This window comes from Prionailurus viverrinus, chromosome B1, assembly GCF_022837055.1.
Source record: "Prionailurus viverrinus isolate Anna chromosome B1, UM_Priviv_1.0, whole genome shotgun sequence".
Classification (NCBI taxonomy): Eukaryota; Metazoa; Chordata; class Mammalia; order Carnivora; family Felidae; genus Prionailurus; species Prionailurus viverrinus.
Window position 1 is genome coordinate 51,554,115 of NC_062564.1, and position 22,760 is coordinate 51,576,874.

The 22,760-nt window shown below is 41.0% G+C and overlaps 2 protein-coding genes across 10 annotated transcripts in view; one reads left to right on the forward strand and one right to left on the reverse strand.

The window, feature by feature from the left end:
* PRSS51 (serine protease 51) overlaps positions 1–20,217 on the reverse strand; it is a 31,133-nt gene extending 10,916 nt beyond the window's left edge. The window contains exons 1-2 of one of the 3 annotated variants that reach the window (XM_047854793.1): positions 20,131–20,217; positions 786–987 (exon numbers count right to left, since the gene is read on the reverse strand). In XM_047854793.1, coding sequence (XP_047710749.1) covers positions 786–900 — 115 coding nt within the window. In that variant the 5' untranslated portion in view covers positions 901–987; positions 20,131–20,217. Of the gene's footprint in view, positions 1–84; positions 199–785; positions 988–17,881; positions 17,971–20,130 lie in introns of those variants that run through there. The other 2 variants (XM_047854792.1, XM_047854794.1) reach the window with 2 other exon arrangements.
* PRSS55 (serine protease 55) overlaps positions 18,089–22,760 on the forward strand; it is a 42,633-nt gene continuing 37,961 nt past the window's right edge. For 6 of the 7 annotated variants that reach the window (XR_007151367.1, XR_007151369.1, XR_007151368.1 and 3 more), the window contains exons 1-2: positions 18,089–18,206; positions 22,308–22,500. Coding sequence is in view for 2 of the 7 variants with exons in the window: in XM_047854795.1 (XP_047710751.1) it covers positions 18,128–18,206; positions 22,308–22,500 (272 nt within the window). In the remaining 5 variants the exon portion in view is untranslated. The other variant, XM_047854796.1, reaches the window with a different exon arrangement.

Sequence of the window (22,760 nt, forward strand, 5' to 3'; positions counted from 1 at the left end):
CAGAATTCTACATCAAATCTACGGGAACCAGGTAAGAGGTTGCAGGCCTCTCTCCATCCTCTGCTCTGTTAGCCTGGCACAGACCTGACTCTTCTTGGGCATGCCCCTTGAGTGCCATGAGCAGTGGAATTAGAAGCTGGAGCATCTTCTTTTCATTCCAGTCAAGAATTGCTCAACCTATGCCTCTAGCCAAAGCTGATAAAGTGCCAGCTGCAACTGTTTCAGTTGGGGCCATCACAAATACATGGCCAAGCTGGTCCTGGGTGACATCATAGTAAGCCTGGGGTTAGAGAGGAAACAGGGGATGCAGGAAAGCCTGGCTTAATGAATCTGTGTGACCAATCCTTCCCTGTATTCCCTGTGCAGTGGGGAATAAAGAGATACCATGTTAGGCAAACTTTAATCTGCACACTCCCTTCCCACTTTTGACTCTGAGCCTCTTGAGGAGCCACATAGTCTACCATTTGCTTTGGCATCAAAACTTCCTTAGGTAAGTTTTCATATGTTTTATCTCAAAGCCCTCTCTGACTTTTTAGAATATTTAACTGTCTTGTGACATTAATGGGGAGAGTGGTGGAGTGAAAGTATGTCATATAGTCACATATGCATGAAAAGATTACTCTGAGTATAACACAGAGATTATTTTAGAGAGGATGAAACTAGAAAAGAGAATAAAATTTAAGAAGTGGCTCCAGAAATGCAGATGAAAGATGGTGGTGGCCTAAAATAGTAAAGAGGGTGGGTGTATTAGCATGCCAAAGTTACCATAACAAAGTATCACATACTGGGTGGCTTAAACAGCAGAAATTTCTCAGTTCTGGAGGCGAAGTCCCAGGTCAAGTTTGTCAGCAGGATTGGTTTCCTTCTGAGGGCGATAATGGAAGAGACTGTTCCAGGCATCTCCCCTTGGTGTGCAGATGGCCACCCTCTTGCTGCCTCTTCACATGGTCTTCTCTCTGTGGACACGTACTCCTGGTATCTCTCCCTCTTTTTGAAAAAATTTTATTTTAATTCCAGTGTAGTTAACATACAGTGTTATATTAGTTTCAGGTGTACTATATAGCAATTCAACACTTTTAGACATGATCCAGTGCTCATCACAAGTACACTCCTTAATCCCCATCACCTCTTTCAACCATCCCCCACCTATGTCCGCACTGGTAACCATCTTTCTCTGTTTATAAGAACACAAGTCATATTGGATTAGACCTAATTTTAACTTAATCATCTCTTTGAAAACCTTACCTCCAAATATGGTTACATTCTGAGGTACTGGGAGCTGGGACGCCAACATACAAATTTTAAGAGGGACACAGTTCAGCCTGTAACAGTGGAGTTACCAAGAAACAGATGCAATTGAGAGATACTAAAGAGGTTGACTATAAAAGTAATGTGATTGATGAGCTATACAGGATGAACAGGCAGATACAAGTACAGATTTGAAAATTAGGGGTAGAAGTGTCAGTTGGAAAGTCTTCCATCTATTGAAATCACCGGAATGAATGAGATTGTCCACTCAGAAGGTGTGGAGAGAAAAGCAAAGAGGGCCTAGGTCTGAGCCTGGAAGAACTGCCCACATTTACCATCATACAGAGGAAGCAGAGCTGGAAAAGGAGGCTGGCAATTGTCCGAAGTACTATAGGAAAATAAGAAGAGGGTGTTTATTGTGCAAAATAGGACTAGAATGTTCCAAAGAGGAGCAATGCCTCCTGATTAAAGATAACCCCTCCACGTGTCCTCTGAACGTCGCCATCCTCCCACATCCTTAGGAATCTGATATTATCAACTATATACTCCCTTCCTCGTCCTCATGCTCCTTTTCTCTTCCACATCTTTCTCATCCCCATTTAAATGTGTTCAAGTCATTTCCACCTTAAAACCTTCTAAACAAACTACAGTCTCAAAATGCTCTCCCTCTACTCTGACTTACTCTATAGCTACCACACTATCTCTTCCCAGGTACAACAGTCTTTGTAAAGAATTTAAAGAATGACTATATGAGAGGTTGAATAAGGAAGTGCCAACTGCCTAAAGTAGCTGTTGTCTACAAGTAAAATAAGAACTCCTATTTTCCTTTATTCTCACAACAGTTCTGATATCAGATGTGTGGGTTTTTTCCACATCAAGCAATTCTCCAGTTTTTAGTGGATATTGAATGGGTGTTCTACAGTTGAACTCAATTCTGACAACTAACTACCTGGAGTTAGTGCAGACCCCACAGGTTAAGGGCCAGTCCCACAACACTGCATCCACTTCAGATGCCAATCACAAATCTAGGTTGTCACTTACACTTCTGACTGACCCTCTATATATAAATCAGGATTTCCTACGACCCCCCCCCTCAGTTTCAATAATTTGCTAGAATAGCTCACAGAACTCAGTAAAGTGCTTGGCTCACTATTACTAATTTATTATAAAGAATACAACTCAGGAATTACCGAATGGAAAAGATACATAGAACAAGGTATGGGAAGGGACATGGAGTTTTCAGACCCTCTCTAGGTATGCCTCTGTTCCAGCACCATCATATGTTCACCAACCCAGATGTTCTCTGAGCTCCTTCAGTTAAGGTTTTTATGTTGGCCTCATTATGTAGGCATGATTGACTAAATCACTGGCCATTGGTGATTAATTCAATCTCCAGCTTTGGGGCTGTAAGTTCTAACCTTCTAATCAGGAGATCTTTTAATCAGAAGATCAGTTCTCTATCCTAAGGGGTTTTTCAAGTCACCATATTAACATAAACTCAGGTGTGGTTGAAAAAGGCTCGTTATGGATAAAAAAAGAGACACTCCTTTCTTCTTTATCACCTGAGAGCTACTTTAGGGGCCACGACGAGAACCACATATTAAAACAAAGATGCTTCTATTGTTCTTGGACTTAATAAATTACAAATATTTTAAGGGTTCTGGCCAGGAACCCAGATGAAGACCATAACATATATTTCTTATTATATTACAAGATTACAACAATATTCCTCAGTTACCTACAAGAATCCCCAGTTACCTGCAAGTCTCCCTAGCTACCTAGAAGGCTTTCCAATTATGTACAAGTCTTGCTCCCTCCTTCCTTAAGGTCTCTTCTGTCACCTTGTCAGTTAGACCTCCCCAAACACTCTGTTAAAAACACCTGCTACCTTCCCCAATCTGCACTCCCTATACTCTTTCCCTGCTTTATTTTCCTATAGCACTTATGATCATCTGATAGAGTCTATATCTTCAGGATTTATTTAATTTCTATCTCTTCCACTAGAGTATAACCTTAGTGAGGGCAAGGGCTTTTCATTTTGTATTTATTCCTACATCCCTAGTTCTTAGAAAATTGCTTGGTACATATTAGGCAATAAATAGTTGGAATGAATGAATGAATGAATGCCCTGAGAACAAAGGCTGGCCTCCCACTCAAGGTAGTTTGACATGGGAATGGTGTGCTTTTTCCTGATGAGTTGTATTATCTTGAGCAAGTCAAAGTTTTTTTCCTCTCTCCTCATGGGTTTTTCCAGAGGATGAGCCAAAATAATGTGAAAATTAACTATGGTTATATGTCTAAAAGCACAATGTGGAGTAGTAATGGACTTGGAGCTGGGAAGAACTGGGTTTGGATCCTGGCATATTTAGAGTAATTAGTCAGCATTCTTCAGGTAAACAGAACCAATAGGCTATTATATATCAAACAAGTAATGATTTATTGTTATAAGGAATTGGCTCATGCAATTATGTAGGCTAAGAAGTCCCATTATCTGCCATCTGCAAACTCCAATGTGACAGGATTTGGAGGTGATAATTAGATAATTAGGTCATGAGGGTGGAGTCCTCGTGAATTGGATTAGTGTCCTTATAAGAGACAGGGAGAGATCTCTCACTTGCCATGTGAGGACCCACTGAAAAGGCAGCTGTTTGAAAACCATGAAGAGAGCCCTAAGAACCAACCATACTGGCACCCTGAGTTTGGATTTCCAACTTCCAGAACTATGAGATATAAATATCTGTTGATTAAGTCACTCAGTCTAGGGCACATGTGGACCTTGAATAACATGGATTTTTAACTGCACAAGTCCACTTACACATATTTTTTCCAATAAATGCTGTGGAAAAATTTTTGGAGATTTGCAAAAATTTGGAAAAACAGACAAATTGCATAGCCTAGAAATATCAAAAAAATTAAAAAATTTGGTGTGCCACAAATGCACAAAATATATGTATATACTAGATTATTTTATCATTTACTGCTATAAAATACACACATATTTCTTACAAAAGGTTAAAATTTGTCAAAGCATAGGCACACAAAAATTATAGACCATACATGGAACAATTCACAGTCAAATAAGAAATAATAAGTAAACATAAAAATGCAGTATTAAATCATAACTGCACAAAATTAACCATACTGTATACTGTACTACTGTAATAATTTCATAACCATCTCCCATTGCTATTGCAGTGAGCTCCAGTGTTGGGAGTATCCACTTAAAATGCTGTGATGCCAATTATTTCCATGTAAGCTGTTGTCTTTCCAGCAAATTGTATATTGCAGTAAAAAGTGATCTCTCATGGTTCTTGTGTATTTTCATTATGTTTAGTGCAATACTGTAAACCTTGAGTAACACTATGCACCCATATGAAGTGTTACTAGTAATACTGATAGTGATCCCAAGAAGCAGAAAAAAAGTCATGACATTACAAGAAAAAGTTTCTTTCAAATGTATCATACGCTGACATGTGCGGCTGTGGTTGCCCGCCATTTCCAAGATAAATGAATCCAGCATAAGGACGTTTGTAACAAAAAGAAATGGAAATCCGTGAAGACATCACTGCAGCTATGCCAGCAGGTGCAAAAATCTTGAACTTTTTGCAAAGTGCCTTTTTATCTCATATTAAAAATGCAGCTTTCATATGGGTGCAGGATTACTATAAGAAAGGCATGCCTCTAGCCTCAAATATGATTTCAGGAAAAGCAATGTCATTACATAACAACAAAGCAAAAGGAAGGTGAAGGATCTAAAGCTGGTGAATTTAATGCCAACAAATTTAAAAATTTTAATTTTTATTAAATTTAATTTTTATTAAATTAATAATTAAATTAAAAATTTTATTTATTTTAAATAAATAAAAATAATTTTAAAAAGAGGTTTAGATTAAAAAATGTCAAGATAACAAGAGAGCAGCTTCTGCTGACCAAGAAGCAGCGATGAGTTCCTAGATGGCATTAAGAAAAAGACACCCACCAAAAGGAGCCAAGATGGTGGAACAGCATGGAAGTTTTTTGTGTGTCTCGCATCCATGTAATACAGCCAGACCGACACTAAACCATCCTGCACACCTAGAACACTGATTGGAGGATTAACACAACAATCTGCACAACCTGAACCACAGAATTCACCAGGTATGCAGCGCTGACCAGTGAACTTGGGGAGTGAGAAGCTGCGGGAAGGGAGGTGCTTTTGCGGGTGGAGAGAGGATGGAGACCAGGGGGAGAACACAGGAAAAGCACCCCTCCCCAAAAGCAGCTGGAGAGAAAGTAATAAATTGGAAATAGCCGCAGGGACTAAACTAAAAAGGGAGAAAGGAGAAAGGAGAGGGTTGGAATTCCATTCCTGTAAACAAGGGAAGTGCAAAGGCTGCAACTCCACAGCTAGATACCTGGCAGTGTTCTGGTGGGAAGGGTGTATCCCCAGGAACAGAGTGGGGTCTGGGAGGTTCTCGGGCCACACGGAGAAAGGCGGTTCCACTGCTGGATGGACATTTGGTAGAGACTGTTGAAGCCACCTGGTCCCAGAAGACCCCAGAAAATGGCTACAATTGCTGGTGCTGGAAAAGGATTATTAAGGGTGAAGCCTGGTGCCAGCTGTGTGCTGTGATTTTTCATAATCCCTGAAATGCTGCTGCTACACAATCTCTTGAACTGTTTCTGGGGCAGGCTGGCACCTGACACAGTCTCGGGGCACCGGCAGCAGAAGGCTCCAGCAAGCGTTTGTGGGTACAGCCAATGTTCGGCCATTGCTCATTCAGCCATTGCTCGGTGAGACCCTCCCACAGAGGTGCGGAATGGGTCAAAGCCGCAGTCTTTCAGAAGTAAGGGGCCAGGGAAGGCAGCCACATCTGAGACAAAACTTGGGAGAGAGGTATTGCCTGGGGCTTGGTCATGGAGAGTGAAAAAAGGGGGAGTGGACGAGAGCTGAGGACAGAGGATGGGTGCGCGACTGCTGATCCAGAACAGACTGGGTATATGGGTGACGTCATTTTCACCACTCCCATGCATGCGCATATGCACCTGCAAGCCTCACAACAATCCACCCCAGTAGGCTAGCATAGCCATCTAGTAAAGAACAGAGCCATTGCACTGAGCCCCGCCCACCTGGGCCAACCTCGCTCTTCAAGAACACAAGTCTCACCTCCTACTTAGTTTACGGACTATAAAGCACTTCATAGTCTGACTTCTAGGGGAAAACGAAGTAATTTCAGTCCTGTTTCAATCTATTAGCAGGTCCATCTATTCGATTTTCTTTTTTTTTTTCCTCTTTTTCACTTCTTTTCTTTTTCTTGAATACACAAAAAGAAAAAATTCATTTTTATTTTCAATTTTTATTAAAAATATTTTTCTTTAATTTTTTACTGTATTTTTTACTTTTGTGTAAATTTTTTCAAATTCTATTTTACTTCCATCATTTTATTTTAGTCTACTACAGTGTATTCACTTTTTCAAATTTTCAAATGATTTCTTTTTTCTTTTTTTTTCTCTTTTTTGTCTCTTTTCTTGAATATAAAAAAAGAAAAAATTCATTTTTATTTTCAATTTCTAGTAAAATATTTTTCTTTAATTTTTTTCTACTATATTCTCTACTTTTGTGTAATTTTTTTCAAATTCTATTTTACGTCCATCATTTTATTTTAGTCTACTTCAGTGTATTCACCTTTTCAAATTTTCAAAAAATCGCCTTTTTTTTTCTTTTTTCCTCTTTTTTGTTTCTTTTCCTTTTCTTGAATATAGAAACAAAAAAAATTCATTTTTATTTTCAATTTCTGATAAAAATATTTTTCTTTAATATTTTGATACTATATTCTTTACTTTTGTGTAAATTTTTTCAAATTCTACTTTACTCCCATCATCTCATTTTAGTATACTTCAGTGTATTTACTTTTTCAAAGTCTCAAACAATTTCTTTTCTTTCATCCCCTCCCTTTTTTTTCTCTAATCTATCAAGCCACTTTCAACACCCACACCAAAACACCTAGGATCTAGCATCATTTATTCGATTTATGTGTGTGTGTTTAATTTTTTAATTTTAATATTTTTTAATTTTAAATTTTTTATTTTAATTTTTCTACCTCATTAATACCCTTTCTCTGCTCAAAATGACAAAACGAAGGAATTCACCCCAAAAGAAAGAGCACGAAGAAATGACAGCCAGGGATTTAACCAACACAGATACAAGCATGATATCTGAACCAAAATTTAGAATCGTGAGAAGAAGAATACTAGCTGGAGCTGAAAATAGGTTAGAATCCCTTTCTGCAGTGGTAAAAGAAGTGAAAAATAGCCAGAATGAAATTTAAAAATGCTATAACTGAGCTGCAATCATGGATGGATGCCACGGTGGCAAGGAAGGCTGAGGCAGAACAGAGATTCAACGACATAGAGAACAAACGTATAGAGAATAATGAAGCAGAAAAAAGAGGGAGATTAAGGCAAAAGAGCACTATTTAAGAATTAGAGAAATCAGTGACTTATTAAAAAGGGACAACATCAGAATCATAGGGGTCCCAGAAGAGGAAGACACAGAAATAGGCGTAGAAGGCTTATGTGAGCAAATCATAGTGGGAAACTTTCCTAACCTGGGGAAAGACACAAACATTAGAATCCAGGAAGCATGGAGGACCCCCATTAGAGAGTCATAAGAGGAAAATATATATCAATCCAGGCCTTCCTAAAGAAGGAAGAAAATTCTCGGATACACAACCTAACCTCACACCTTAGGGAAGTGGTGAAAGAACAGCAAATAAAACCCCAAACCAGTAGAAGGCAGGAAATAATAAAGATTAGAGCAGAAATTAACGCTATCGAAACCAAAAAAACAGTAGAACAGATCAATGAAACCAGAAGCTGGTTATTTGAAAGAATTAACAAAATTGATAAACCACTAGCCAGTTTGATAAAAAGAGAAAGGAAAGGACCAACATAAATAAAATCAAGAATGAAAGAGAAAAGATCACAACCAACACAGCAGAAATAAAAACAATAATAAGAGAATATTATGAGCAATTATATGCCAATAAAATGGGCAATATGGAAGAAATGAACAAATTCCTAGATACATATACACTACCAAAACTGAAACAGGAAGAAATTGAAAATTTGAACAGACCCATAACCAGTAAGGAAATAGAATTCGTAATCAAAAATCTGCCAAAAAACAAGAGTCCAGGGCCAGATGGCTTTCCAGGGGAATGCTACCTAACATTTAAGGAAGAGGTAACACCTATTCTCTTGAAGCTGTTCCAAAAAATAGAAATGGAAGGAAAACTTCCAAACTCTTTCTATGATTCCAAAACCAGGCAGAGATCACACTACAAAGGAGAACTATAGACCAATTTCCCTGATGAACATGGATGCAAAAATCCTCAACAAGTTATTAACCAACCAGATCCAACAATACATTAAAAAAATTATTCACCACGACCAAGCAGGATTTATACCTGGAATGCAGGGCTGGTTCAATATCCACAAAACAATTAACATGATTCATCACATCAATAAAAGAAAGGAAAAGAACCATATGATCCTCTCAATAGATGCAGAGAAAGCATTTGACAAAATACAGCATCGTTTCTTGATAAAAACCCTCAAGAAAGTAGGGGTAGAAGGAGCATACCTCAAGATCAGAAAAGCCATATATGAATGACCCAACGCTAATATCATCCTCAATGGGGAAAAACTGAGAGCTTTCCCCCTAAGGTCAGGAACAAGAAAGGTATGTCTACCCTCACCACTGTTATTCAACATAGTATTGGAAGTTTTAGCCTCTGCAACCAGACAACACAAAGAAATAAAAGGCATACAAATTGGCCAGGAGGAGGTCAAACTTTCACTCTTCGCAGATGACATACTCTAAAGATGCCACCAAAAAACTGCTAGAATTGATTCATGAACTCAGCAAAGTTGCAGGATATAAGATTAAGGCACAGAAATCGGTTGCATTCCTATATACCAACAATGAAGTGACAGAAAGAGAAATCAAGGAATTGATCCCAGTTACAGTTGCACAAAAAAATCATAAAATACCTAGGAATAAATCTAACCAAAGAGGTGAAAAAGCTATACAGTGGAAACTATAGAAAGCTTATGAAAGAAACTGACGAAGACACAAAAAAAATGGAAAAAGATTCCATGCTCCTGAATAGGAAGAACAAATATTGTTAAAATGTTGATACTACCCAAAGCAATCTACATATTCAATGCCATCCCTATCAAAATAACACAAGCATTCTTCACAGAGCTAGAACAAATAATCTTAAAATTGGTATGGAACCAGAAAAGACCCCAAATAACCAAAGCAATCTTGAAAAAGAAAACCAAAGCAGGAGGCATCACAATCCCAGACATCAAGCTATACTACAAAGCTGTAATCATCAAGACAGTATGGTACTGGCACAAGAACAGACACTCAGATCAATGGAACAGAACAAAAAACCCAGAAATGGACTCACAAACGTATGGACAACTAATCTTTGACAAAGCAGGAAAGAATATCCAATGGAATAAAGACAGTCTCTTCAGCAAGTGGTGCTGGGAAAACTGGACAGCGACATGCAGAAGAATGAACCTGGACCACTTTCTTACACCATACACAAAAATAAACTCAAAATGGATGAAAGACCTCAATGTAAGAGAGGATGCCATCAAAATCCTCAAGGAGAAAGCAGGCAAAAACCTCTTTGATCTTGCCCTCAGCAACTTCTTACTCAACATGTCTCTAGAGGCAAGGGAAACAAAAGCAAAAATGAACTACTGGGATCTCATCAAAATAAAAAGCTTCTGCACAGCGAAGGAAACAATCAGCAAAACTAAAAGGCAACCGACAGAATGGGAGAAGATATTTGCAAACGACTTATCAGATAACAGGTCTGTATCCAAAATCTACAAAGAACCTATAAAATTCAACACCCAAAAAACAAATAATCCAGTGAAGAAATAGGCAAAAGACATGAATAGACACTTCTCCAAAGAAGACATCCAGATAGCCAACCGACACATGAAAAAATGCTCAACATCACTCATCATCAGGGAAATGCAAATCAAAATCACAATGAGATACCACCTTATACCTTCAGAATGGCTAACATGAACAACTCAGGCAACAACAGATGTTGGTGAGGATGCAGAGAAAGAGGATCTCTTTTGCATTTTTGGTGGGAATGCAAGCTGGTGCAGCCAGTCTGGGAAACAGTATGGAGTTTCCTCAAAAACTAAAAATATAACTACCCTAAGACCCAGCAATTGCACTCCTAGGCATTTATCCATGGAATACCGGTGTGCTGTTCTGAAGGGGCACATGCACTCCCCTGTTTATAGCAGCACTATCAACAATAGGCAAAGTATGGAAAGAGCCCAAATGTCCATCGATGGATGAATGAATAAAGAAGATGTGATATATATATACAATGGAGTATTACTCGGCAATCAAAAAGAATGAAATCTTGCCATTTGCAACTACGTGGATGGAACTGGAGGGTATTATGCTAAGTGAAATTAGTCAGAGAAAGACAAATATCATATGACTTCACTCATATGAGGACTTTGACAAAACAGATGAACATAAGGGAAGGGAAACAAAAATATAAAAACAGGGAGGGGAACAAAACAGAAGAGACTCATAAATATGGAGAACAAACTGAGGGTTACAGGAGGGGTTTTGGGAGGAGGGATGGGCTAAATGGGTAAGGGGCATTAAGGAATCTACTCCTGATATCATTGTTGCACTATATGCTAACTAATTTGGATGTAAATTTTAAAACATAAAATAAAAAAAAAAGGACACCCACCTGAACAGATTTTTTCATGCGGATGAAATTGCCTCATTCAGGGAGTTGGGGGAGCCACAAAGGACATTTATTACTATGGAGGAAGAGCAAGCACCAATATTTAAGGCAGGGAGGATAGGCTAGCACTACTGTTTTATGTCAACGTTGGGTTTATAATCAGGACTACTATTATCTATATAAGTTGCTAACCCTGAGTCTTGCAGGGAAAAGATGAACACCAGCTTCCAGTTTTTTGGTTGTGTAACAAGAAGGACTAGACAACAAAAACCTTTTTTCTGGATTGGTTCCATCGATGCTTTGTTCTTGAAGACAGAAAATACCTTGCCACTAAGGGACTGCCTTTTAAAGTTCTTTTGAGACTGGAAATGCTCCTAACCATACAGAGGCCCATGAGCTCAACAACAAAGGCCTAGAAGTGATCTTATCATCAAACACATCTGTATTTTAGCCCCTAGATCAGGAGGTCATAAGGATCTTTAAGGCTCACTACACATGGTACTCTGTGTAAATGATTATCAAAGAAAGAGAATCCTGATAGAACATCATGAAGGTCTGACGGAATTACACCATTGAAGATGCTATCATTGTTAAAGGAAAAGCCATGAAATCCATCAAGCCTAAAACAATAAATTCCTGCTGGATAAAACTGTCCACGTGTTGTTCATGACTTTACAGGATTTACAGCACAACCAATCAAGGAAATCATGGAAGAGATTGTGGATATGGAAAAAAAAAAGTGAGGAGTGAAAGGCTTTAAGATACGGATCTTGGAGAAATTCAAGAGCTAATTGACACCACACTAGAGGAATCAACAGAAGACAACTTGATGGAGATGCGTGCTTCTGAACCAGTGCCAGATGATGAGGAAGAAGATGTAGAAGAAGCAGAGCTAGACAATCTGGCAGAAGCATTCTTATTATTGAAGACTGCTTTTGACTCTTTTTCAACATGGACCCCTCCATGACACAGCCACTGAAACTAAAGCAAGTGGTGGGAAAAAAGTATTGGTACAATATAGAAACATTTTCAGAGGGGGAAAAATAGCAAAAAAGTCAGACAGAAATTATGTTGTATTTCCATAAAGTTATACCAAGTGTGCCTGTGTCTCCTGTCTCCCTTCCACCTACTCCACCTCTCCTGCCTCTATCGCCCCCGGGGACAGCAAGACCAAACCCTCCTCCTTTTCCTCCTCAGCCTATTCAATATGAAAAACAATGAGGATGAAGACCTCTATGATGATCCACTTCCACTTAATGAATAGTAATAATCATCATGCCACATAGTTAATAAACCTTCAGTGGTGTGTGTGAGAGAGTGTGAAAATCTAATAACTGTAAGGCAAAATCTGTACAAGACATTTTGTTTTGTTCATCATCATTGCCTAAGTATTCATTGTCTAGAACATTGTGTGCAAGACTTGTATGGAAGTGTATAGCCTCTCCTACATAGGCATAAGGTGAGTGATATTTAATATAGATTAATCATGTGTTAGCTTTGTTACTGTTTTAAAACTTTGCTTCAAAAAATTACATTTCTGTACAGTATTCCTCTCTCATAATTGGAGAAACTGCATATCATCACAGGTAAGTGGTTTTTAAAAAAACTGTAACAATGTTATTAATACTGCATTATGAATATGACTATAATACTACTTTCCATAAAAAATTTAAAACAATTCACTCATTAGTGTATAAGCAAGGCTACCATGATACAATCATATCAATTATACTAGGCTACAAAGCAATCATATTGCTGCTTCAATGCATGGATCATTATACCTGTAAAGAAATATGAATTTATTTTTCACCTTATATTTTCATTTTTGATGTCTAGTGTTAGTAATATTTATAATATTTACAATGTTTTATATCATATAAGACAGTGTTGATGTAGGCACTGACAAATAATTCATCTTGTAAACAGATGATGTAAACTTACAATATTAATAAATACAGTACTGCACTGTCAACATATATTCTCTTCCTTATGACTTTCTTAGTAAGATTTTTTCTCTAGCTTACTTTATTATAAGAATACAGTATATAATATACATAACATACAAAATATGTGTTAATCAGCTGTTTATGTTATTGTTAAGGCTTTCAGTGGACAGTACATTATTAGTAGTTAAGTTTTTAAAGAGTCAAAGTTATATGGGGATCTTTGGCTGCAAGGCGGGTCTGTGTCCCTAACCCCGTATTGTTCAAGGGTCAACTGTATTTGTTATAGCAGCCAGAAGTGACTAAGACACATTGTGACTGTAGCCCGATCCTGTCAAACCTAATAGATAGGTCCTCTTATACCCTGTGTAGAAATAAGGAAAACTCTGAAAGGAGAAAGAACTTGCCCAAGACCCTTTATAGAAGTGGAGGAGGCAGGATTTGAAGCTAATTATGTCTGACTTCTGAAATCACTTTCTTTTTTTTAATATGTAATTTATTGTCAAACTGGTTTCCATACAACACCCAGTGCTCATCCCAACAGGTGCCCTCCTCAATGCCCATCACCCACGTTCCTCTCCCTCCCACCCCCCATCAACCCTCAGTTTGTTCTCAGTTTTTAAGAGTCTCTTATGTTTTGGCTCTCTCTCTAACCTTTTTTTCTTCCTTCCCCTCCCCATGGTCTTCTGTTAAGTTTCTCAGGATCCATATAAGAAGGAAAACATATGGTATCTGTCTTTCTCTGTATGACTTATTTCACTTAGCATAACACTCTCCAGTTCCATCCACGTTGCTACAAAAGGCCATATTTCACTCTTTCTCATTGCCAAATTGTATTCCATTGTGTATATAAACCACAATTTATTTATCCATTCATCAGTTGATGGACTCTTAGGCTCTTTCCATAATTTGGCTATTGTTGAAAGTGCTGCTATAAACATTGAGGTACAAGTGCCCCTATGCATCAGCATTCCTGTATCCCTTGTGTAAATTCCTAGCATTGTTATTGCTGGGTCATAGGGTAGATATATTTTTAATTTTTTGAGGAACTTCCACACTGTTTTCCAGAGTAGCTGCACCAGTTTGCATTCCCATCAACAGTGCAAGAGGGTTCCCATTTCTCCACAGCCTCTCCAGCATCTATAGTCTCAAGATTTGTTCATTTTAGCCACTCTGGCTGGCATGAGGTGGTATCTGAGTGTGGTTTGAGTTGTATTTCCCTGATAAGGAGTGACGTTGAGCATCTTTTCATGTGCCTGTTGGCCATCTGGATACTCTGGTTTCTCTTCAGATCGCATAAATCTTTCGCCTTTTACTGAAATCACTTTCTAGTATAACATGCAGACCACTTCCTGAATTATATAGTACAATATAAATGGAGGCACAATTTTTAGGGGATGCAAGTCCCTGCATGGATATCAGAGAGGAGACCAGATAACATCCTCCAAAGTCTCTAACGCTGTCATTACTGGATATTGGTGAGGCTCTTGCAACCATAAAGGTCATACTCCAACAATGACAATGGGTTTTGTCTTATCACCTGGTAACAGCTGCCTAAATGGCCACATTGTGACCAAATCTTGGCTCAGCAGAGAGGAGTTATGATCAACTGGCCATATCTGTCATGAGAGCTGGGGGCTGTGGGTGGCAGTGGGTGAAGCATGGCAGTCATACCAGACATCAGCCTCCTTTACTGAGGTGACTTGCCCATGCTTGTATGGTTGAGTATGTTCCCCACAGTCACTGTTCAGCAAACTGGTGTAAATGGAGAAATCATGAAGCTTCAGTCAGACCTTTCCCACCAACTGTAAAGGCAACTGAAGAATACAATGGGTAATGCAACTGTTATGTTTGAACAAGTGCAATGCATGAATTGTGATCAAACCACAGCTTTATTTGTGTCCCCCACCATTTTTAAAACTCCATTCAGCAGGGATGATTTGTTCTTCCCTGATTAAAAAAAAAAAAAGCTCTAGGTACACATTCTGGTTGTTCAGAGATGATAGTCCTACAGGCACTTGAGTTCCAAACCCAGTTTCAATTTAGGCATTAGAATATATAAACCCTTGTCACACTCCAGAGGCTGAATCTGACTGTTAAGTCTCCAGTTAGGGACATGGGCCTTACCTCTGGTTCTGCTCATCTTCCCCCATCTTGAGCTGCTCTTTCACTCCTGGCAGGAATCAAATTTGGGGAGAGTGTGCAAATAAAGGTGAGCTAGCCCAAACATCAGCTTCCTGACCTCTGGGCCTAGGAGGCATTCCTTGCTGACTCTTAGGGTGGTGTTTTCATGGGCTCTTCCATGGCTCCCTGCTGGCCTCCTTTCTCCTGCAGCCCCTAGGCCTGGTAGCATATCCCGGCCTCTTTCCTTGGGGGTCCCCTTGCCTCCTCCAGGAAAGCCCATGGGTGGGTCCCCTGTGCAAACCATACTGCACAAACTGTACACATTCCAGAGACTAAGTTGTTGGTCAACCACTGTCTCATTTCCAGAACTTCCAGGTGGAGTCAAACTCCAGCCTCAGCTTCCCAGGGACTCCAGGAAGCTCTCTATCCTAGTCTTAACTGACACTTCTCAATGTGGTTCAGGATGATTCACACTGGAATCATCTGGAAGCAACTGTTAAAATGCTTAGATCTGGCTCCCCACCACTTCCCAATCCACTGGATTAGCATCTGAAGGAAGAAGCATGGAAATCAACATTGGAGTTACCAGATAAAATACAGAACTCCAGATACATTAGGATTTCAGACAAACGATTTCTTTTTAATGCATGTATGCCCCAAACATTGCATGGGGTACATATACTAGAAATACATTCTTTACCTGAAATTCAAAATTAGGGCACCTGGGTGGCTCAGATGGTTAAGCATCTGACTTCAGCTCAGGTCATGAGCCGTGGTTTGAGTTCGAGCCCTGCATCGGGCTCTGTGCTGACAGCTCAGAGCTTGGAGAGTGCTTCAGATTCTGTGTCTTCCTCTCTCTCTACCCCTCCCCTGCTCATGCTCTGTCTCTCTCTGTCTCTCTCAAAAATAAGAAAAAAACCAATCAAACAAACAAAATTAAGTGGGCATCCCATATTTTTATTTAATGAATCTTACAACCCTAATCTGCACTGAATGAGCTCCCCAGGCTGCACATCAAAGTCAGAGATCTATTGGCCAGGACTGGGGTAAATAAAGTTACTATGATAATGCCACCCTGGGAGCCTCTGAAGCATCAACCAGGCAGTAGTCCCATAAGTAACCTATGTCACCATGTGCCATCTTTTCTCTTTGGACTTCTATAGATTCCTTATAGAGCACTGAGGTTTCTCTCCACATCTGGGCCCCCATGTTTGCCTAATTCAGGAGGAGGTATTTCAGTTGTAGTCTATAGGAATGGTACCCACTGGAGATGTGGCTGTGTACAGTGGCTCTGTCCCCACCTGTTCCCCTCCATCAGTTCAGGCATTTTGTAATCTCCTGCTATAGTGAAAAGGCTTGACAAAAGAGAAAAAATGCTGGGCAGTGAATGAGTATTTCACAAGAAACAGGGCCCAAGTCATATTAATAGGAAAGATATAGACCCAGAAGGAAATGGATCTTCCTAGAGGTGAGCTGTGCTTTTGTCCAGATATTTTTGTAGAAAATGAGCAGCAGTTTAGGGGATGTGCCCATCATCCTTGCCTCCCCACAAGTAGAGATTAGCAGTAAGGGTCCAGGTTCCTCCCGTCTACATCCACATCCCCAGAACCTGAGCAAAGGGGAAAACCACCAGCATTCAGTAGTGGTGTGAGTATCAGGGCCAGGGGAGGAAGAAAGCTGAGTCTAAAGAAAGAGCAGAGGGAAAGCAGGAGCTTCCCAGCGAGTAGGGCCCAGTGACCCGGTATGCTTTGGTACCTTTACCCATATGCAAGTAAAAGAAAAAAAAAAAAAGGTTAGCCCTTCATCAGGCCTCCTCTGTTTGAAGAGGCAGATTATCATAAAGAACAGATGGGGAATGCACCATCCCATGGCCACAAAACAGGCCCTGGCCCCACCCTCAGAAAGGACACCTAGATGCTGAGGAGCAGCTACCTGCAAGGGTAAGACAAGAGGAGGAGTGAGTGACTTGTCCTGGAATTTCTCCCCTCAGGAAGTAGCTGGAGCCACATTCTTGGTATAGTAAAGAGGGGTCACCACCCAAGTCACGTGATCTTATTTTGGGATCTATAACTTTACTGGTGGACCCTATCATTCTTTTTTTGCAAGTAAGAATACCAAGGGAGCAGGCTAGACAGAGTAGACAGCGTGGTCTGGAAAATGACCTGTGGTCACTTTGGAAACTGAAATTGGTGAGATTCACTTCCTAACACTGGGCCTGGCCAGTGGCCAAGAAGGCAGTACTGAGGATGGTTAAGTAAAGTCCCAAACAAGTGTGCTGAAAGTTCAGGGAAAAAATAGTAAGGTCTAAATCCCATGACTGAGGTGTTGACATAAGGAGAAGCCATGAACCAGGAATTTACACCTCAGATCTGACCTTTCCATCTTTAGAAATGGACAGGGGCATATCTGGAGATTTGGAGGCCATGCATAATCAACCCAGAAAGTGGTGGGAGCAAGGATTGTCACTGGCTGGGCTGGGCATGAGGGGACGCCAGAGCCTCTGAACCCAGCATGGGAGGGTCACACCTGCAGCTTCAGATCAGAGGCCTGAGCAGAAAACCTTAAGGGCAAATGTACTGGGTAGAGCATTAGTGCTGGAAGAGGCCTCTTGGCCTCCTGGAACTTCTGCCCAATCTATAGATCCAGACTGGCAACCCCTTGCTAATGTCTTATACACAGATTCACAGAGAACCCTTTACATGACCAGCTTTGTGGAATAGGCATTTGAGCCTTTAAAAAGGGTGGGAGTGACAGAGACAAAAGCAAGGTGCCTACCAAGGACTCAGTGAGGGACAGGTCCTGCCCAGATCAGCAGGAAGGGAAGCTCAGACAAGAAGGCTTCAAGGATGAGGTCCTTCTGTGCAACCACCTTGAAAACAAAATGGCAGGAGGAGAAGGCTGCATGACCTGACTGAGTTCTCAAACTCACAGCCCATTGTGACATCACCAGCCAGGGACTGGCTATAAGAAGGGAGGATCTGTCAGCATCATTTCCCTCAGCCCTGGCCTCCATCACCTCCAATGCCAACATCAAAGTCAAGGGCCATGCTTCTGTTATCAATTCTGCTGCTCATGTCCCAAGCCAAGGGCATACATCTCGGTATGTGGCCCCTCTCCCAGTGGTCAGAGTAGCTCTCCCAGGTGGGGCTGGGCATGACAATGGCCCTGCTCACATCACTTTCATCCAGTCAATGGTGAGCATTAAGGGCTGAGGTAGAGATCTGGTTAGCGAGTTCATTGATTAGCTAATTGGCCACTAAGAGGTTGGCCCAAAAGAGCACAACAGCAGTTCCTTCAGGTTTTCCCTCAAACCCTTCCTGAAAATACTTCCCTTTCTTCTCTTCTCTTCCTCAGCCCAAAGTTCAACCTGTCTGACCTTAAGTTTCAGTTTTGAAATCTTAGAATTTATCCCTGAATGAATAATGGAGTACCTAGAAGCAAATGCCCAGAATGAGCTGAACATCAGACCTCTAAATCAGAGGAAGAAGAGTGTGGGGGTTGGGAGTATGACAGAGCTCCCATGAACCGCAGATGCAGAGCAGAAGCATAGCTAGACACACTCACATGTGTGCAGGAGGGCAGGTGGGCAGGAGGCCAGGGTCTTCTGTTATCAGTAGGCAGCTCCCTCGTGGGTTTTCTCTCCAAAGGTGGCTGAGGTTGGAAGGAAGGGTTACTTAGCTGCCTTTATGGGTCACATAATTCTCCATGTTTAATTTACACACCCCCACAGTGGGGTCTCCACTCTCATCCCCATGCATGTGCTAGGAACTCTGAGCCTTACAAAGGTTGAAGATTTGTCCCAAGTCACACAGTGGGGAAGTGAAAGAGCTGGGATTTGCGCCCATCTGACTCCAAGGCTTACATTTCCCTCTCTGCACACTACCCCATGAAATGAACACAGCCTATTCACCTGGCCTCCCTCGTTCTAGCCTGGGGTTGACTGAAATATGATTGGGGGATGGTGCATGGTGTTGGGAGAGAATCAGCAGAATGCACCCCTCTGCCAGTGTGTTCAGTTGCAGCTGATTCTCACCCATTTCAGCACTGCCTCCATCACAGCTTAAGGGTTTTGTGCTCTGGTATTAATCTACAAGTCCACACGATTCTACACTGGTGGTATTGGTTGTTCTCAGGACAAAGATGGAGAATGGAGCCCAGCTGCCAGCCTTGTGGAGACTTTGGTACAAGAAGATAGGAGAAATTCTGACAGCTAATATGGCTTGAGGATTTACTCCATACCAAGCACTGTGTTGGGCACTTTAACACCCATTATCTCATTTAATCTGTGCATCTGGGTTTGTTTGTTTTTTTTTTTAGTTTATTTATTTTGAGAGAGACAGAGACAGTACAAGCAAGGGAGGGGCAGAAAGAGGGAGAGAGAGAAAGAATCCCAAGACTCCACACTGTAAGCACAAAGCCCCACATGGGGCTCAAACTCACAAACTGTGAAGTCATTGCCTGAGCTGAAACTGAGTCAGATGCTTAACCGACTGAGCCACCAGGGACCCCTGTGTATCTGTTTTATAGGGTAGGTCCACTTTAGGAATGAAGAAAGGGAGTATAAGCAAGGTTTTTAAGTTTCCTCCAAATCATTCAATCAGTAAACAACAGAGTCACCATTTGGATCTTGGGCTGTGGGAGCCCAGGGTCTACCTCTTAGCAAATGCCATATTCTGCTTCTCAGAGATGTCACACAATTGGCACCCATAGCAGTCATCCATCATTCAATCAAACCTGAAGTTCATAGTCATTCTTAGTACTGTGACACATTTCTTCCTACATGCATAAGGCCAGCTTGTTCACATGATTGAAACCATAAGTTTGTATATGATTTTTTTTATCCTGACTTTCCCTCGTAACATTGTCTCATGACTCACATCATTTAAAGCTCTTCATAAGCATAATTTTCATGGCTGAATGGATATGCCATACTTAGTCATGACCTTGAGGATGTCTTCAATCTCTTGCCATTATAGAGATCACTGTAGTGAACATCTTTATACTTCTGCATTCCAGATTCTTACCTTAGGTTAAGTTCCTAACAGTGCAGCCACTGAGTTAGAGGATCATTCACCATTGCTGAGTGTCTCCTGCCTGCCGGCTGTGGTTCCACTAACAACAAGGCCTCCATGTCTCCTTCCCCAGATGCTTCTTATGTTCTGATATCATAGTCAGGCAAAGAGGGATGAATAATGTCTGACTTAACACAATGATAAAGCAATGAAGAAACATAATGCAGGGTAGGAGATAAAGAAGGGCCAGGACAGGAGGGGCTGGGAAGACCTTTCCAAAGAAGTGATTCTTGAACAAAGGCCTGAACAAAGTGAGCCATGCAACCATAGGAGAGAAGAATACTCCAAAGAATGGCACTGAGTAGTGCTAAAAGAACCAAGCCTGAAGCCAGACTCTCTAGGTTCAAAACTTGGTATGGCCATGATTAGCTGTGTCACATTGGGCAAATTACTTAAACTCTCTGTCCCTCAGCTGTTTCAACCATAAAATGAGGATGGTAATAATAGTATCTACCTCATAGCATTGTTATGAAAATTAAGTAAACTGGTCTTTGTAGAGTGTAACTGTGTGTGACATATGGTAAGCACTCTATGTGTGTTTAGCAAATAAAAGAGGAAGTACAGATTCAAAAGTTCCGCAAAGAGGGGTGCCTGGGTGGCTCAGTCAGTTGAGTGTCTGACTTCGGCTTGGGTCATAATCTCACAGTTTGTGGGTTTGAGTCCTGCACTGGGCTCTGTGCTGACAGCTTTCTCAGAGCCTGGAGACTGCTTTGGATTCTTGTCTCCTTCTCTCTGCCCCTCCCCTACTCACACTCTGTCTCTCTCTGTCTCTCAAAAATAAATAAATGTAAAAAAAAAAATTAAAAAAAAAAGTTCTGCAAAGAGCCTTAATAGATTCCTGACAGCTGAAGGTTCTTGATACATATTGCTAAATTTTCACTCTAGCTTTTTTTTAAAAGCAAAACAAAACAAAACAAAACAAAACAAAAACCACTACAGGTCACTCCAACCTATACTCCAAAATCCTCAAAATGTTCATTGAGTGAAAATTTGGAAAAGTGGCATCGAGAAAGAGACAAGAGGAGATCTCAGGCTCCTTAGAGTCAAACTCATTCCTTGTTTCAGAACACAAGGTGGAACTTCAAGTCAACAAATATAAATGGAGTATCCCCTCCTCCTGGGGCAAGGAGCTGGACACATATTCTCTCCAGAGGTGAATTCTCTTCTCTGCACAAGCAGTCACAGCCTTTGCTCTCAGCTTGCTGGGGCATGGAGCTGCTTTGCCTGGAACACAAATGTTCTAACCTACCACAGCTCAGGGCTTGCAGTAGGTCCCAGCCCTTTCTGGGCCACCTTTCTAGTTTCCTGCATGTATGTTTCCTGTGGCTGCTGAAACAAACCACCACAAACCTAGTGGTTTAAACAACATGCATGTTTCATCTTAGTTCTGTAGGATAGAACTCCAGCACAGTTCTCACCAGGTGAAAATCAAGCTGTCACCAGGACTTTGTTACTAATCTGAGGCTTTAGGGGAGATTTTTGCTTGCTTCAGCTTCTAGAGGTCATCATATTCCTTGGCTTGTGGACCCTCCATCTTCAAAGCCAACAACGTTGCATCTCTGCGTGCTTATCTTCCACAGTCACATCTCTCTATTGCTTCCTTCCACCATGTTAAGGACCCTTGTAACTGCATTGGGCCCCCTACCATTATCCATAAATAACCACCCTATTTTAAGGTCAGCAGATTAGCAACTTTAATTCCATCTCCCAAATCCCCTTTTCCCTGGAAGGTAACATAGTCACAAGTTCCAAGGTGTGGTCCATTAAGACATGGACATCAACGGTGGCGTGGAGGGCATTATTCTGCCTACCACTCCAGGGATGGCTCTGGGCCAAGTATTTTACTCTGATTTCTCTTGGACTAGAGCAGAAATAAGCTCAGTTTGTTGACATGGCTGAGATCACAATGCTGTGAGAGGGGACAGAACCAACACTTCTGACCCAAGTTCCAGACTCTGTTTAACAAAATAAACCATCTGTTGGTTTACTCGTCTTTCTAGAGATGCTTCACAGGGCCATCCTCAGTTTCCTCATCTCTAGAATGGGTATAGTGATAGCTACTTATAAGCCTCTATGGAAACTGACCAAATGTTGCATCTTTTCCCTTTTTGTCTCTTTCATTCTACCAGAATGTGGTAAAAGACCCATTTTTGAAGAAGGAACTCAGTATTCCAGAATCATAGGGGGGATGGAGGCTGAGGTGGGTGAGTTCCCATGGCAGGTGAGTATTCAGGCAAGAAACGAACATTTCTGTGGTGGCGCAATCATCAACGAGTGGTGGATTGTCACTGCTGCTCACTGCTTATTTTATGAAGAGCTATCGTGAGTATCAAGAGCCCATTGCTTCTGACAATGTTCACCCCCAGGACACACCCACACTCAACAAGACTCAATTTCTGAAGGAAATCCTAGACCTGGTCAGTCCTGAATCAGACAGGAGTGACTACCACTCATGGAAGATAAGACAGTGAACCTGAGGCTGGCATCTGCTGTGCCCTCCTCACGGTCACCTAGGACTAATAACTATGGTTTCCCTGAGGTCACACACTGTCCTTTTCAGGAAAATTTGTGGTTTGGTGGAA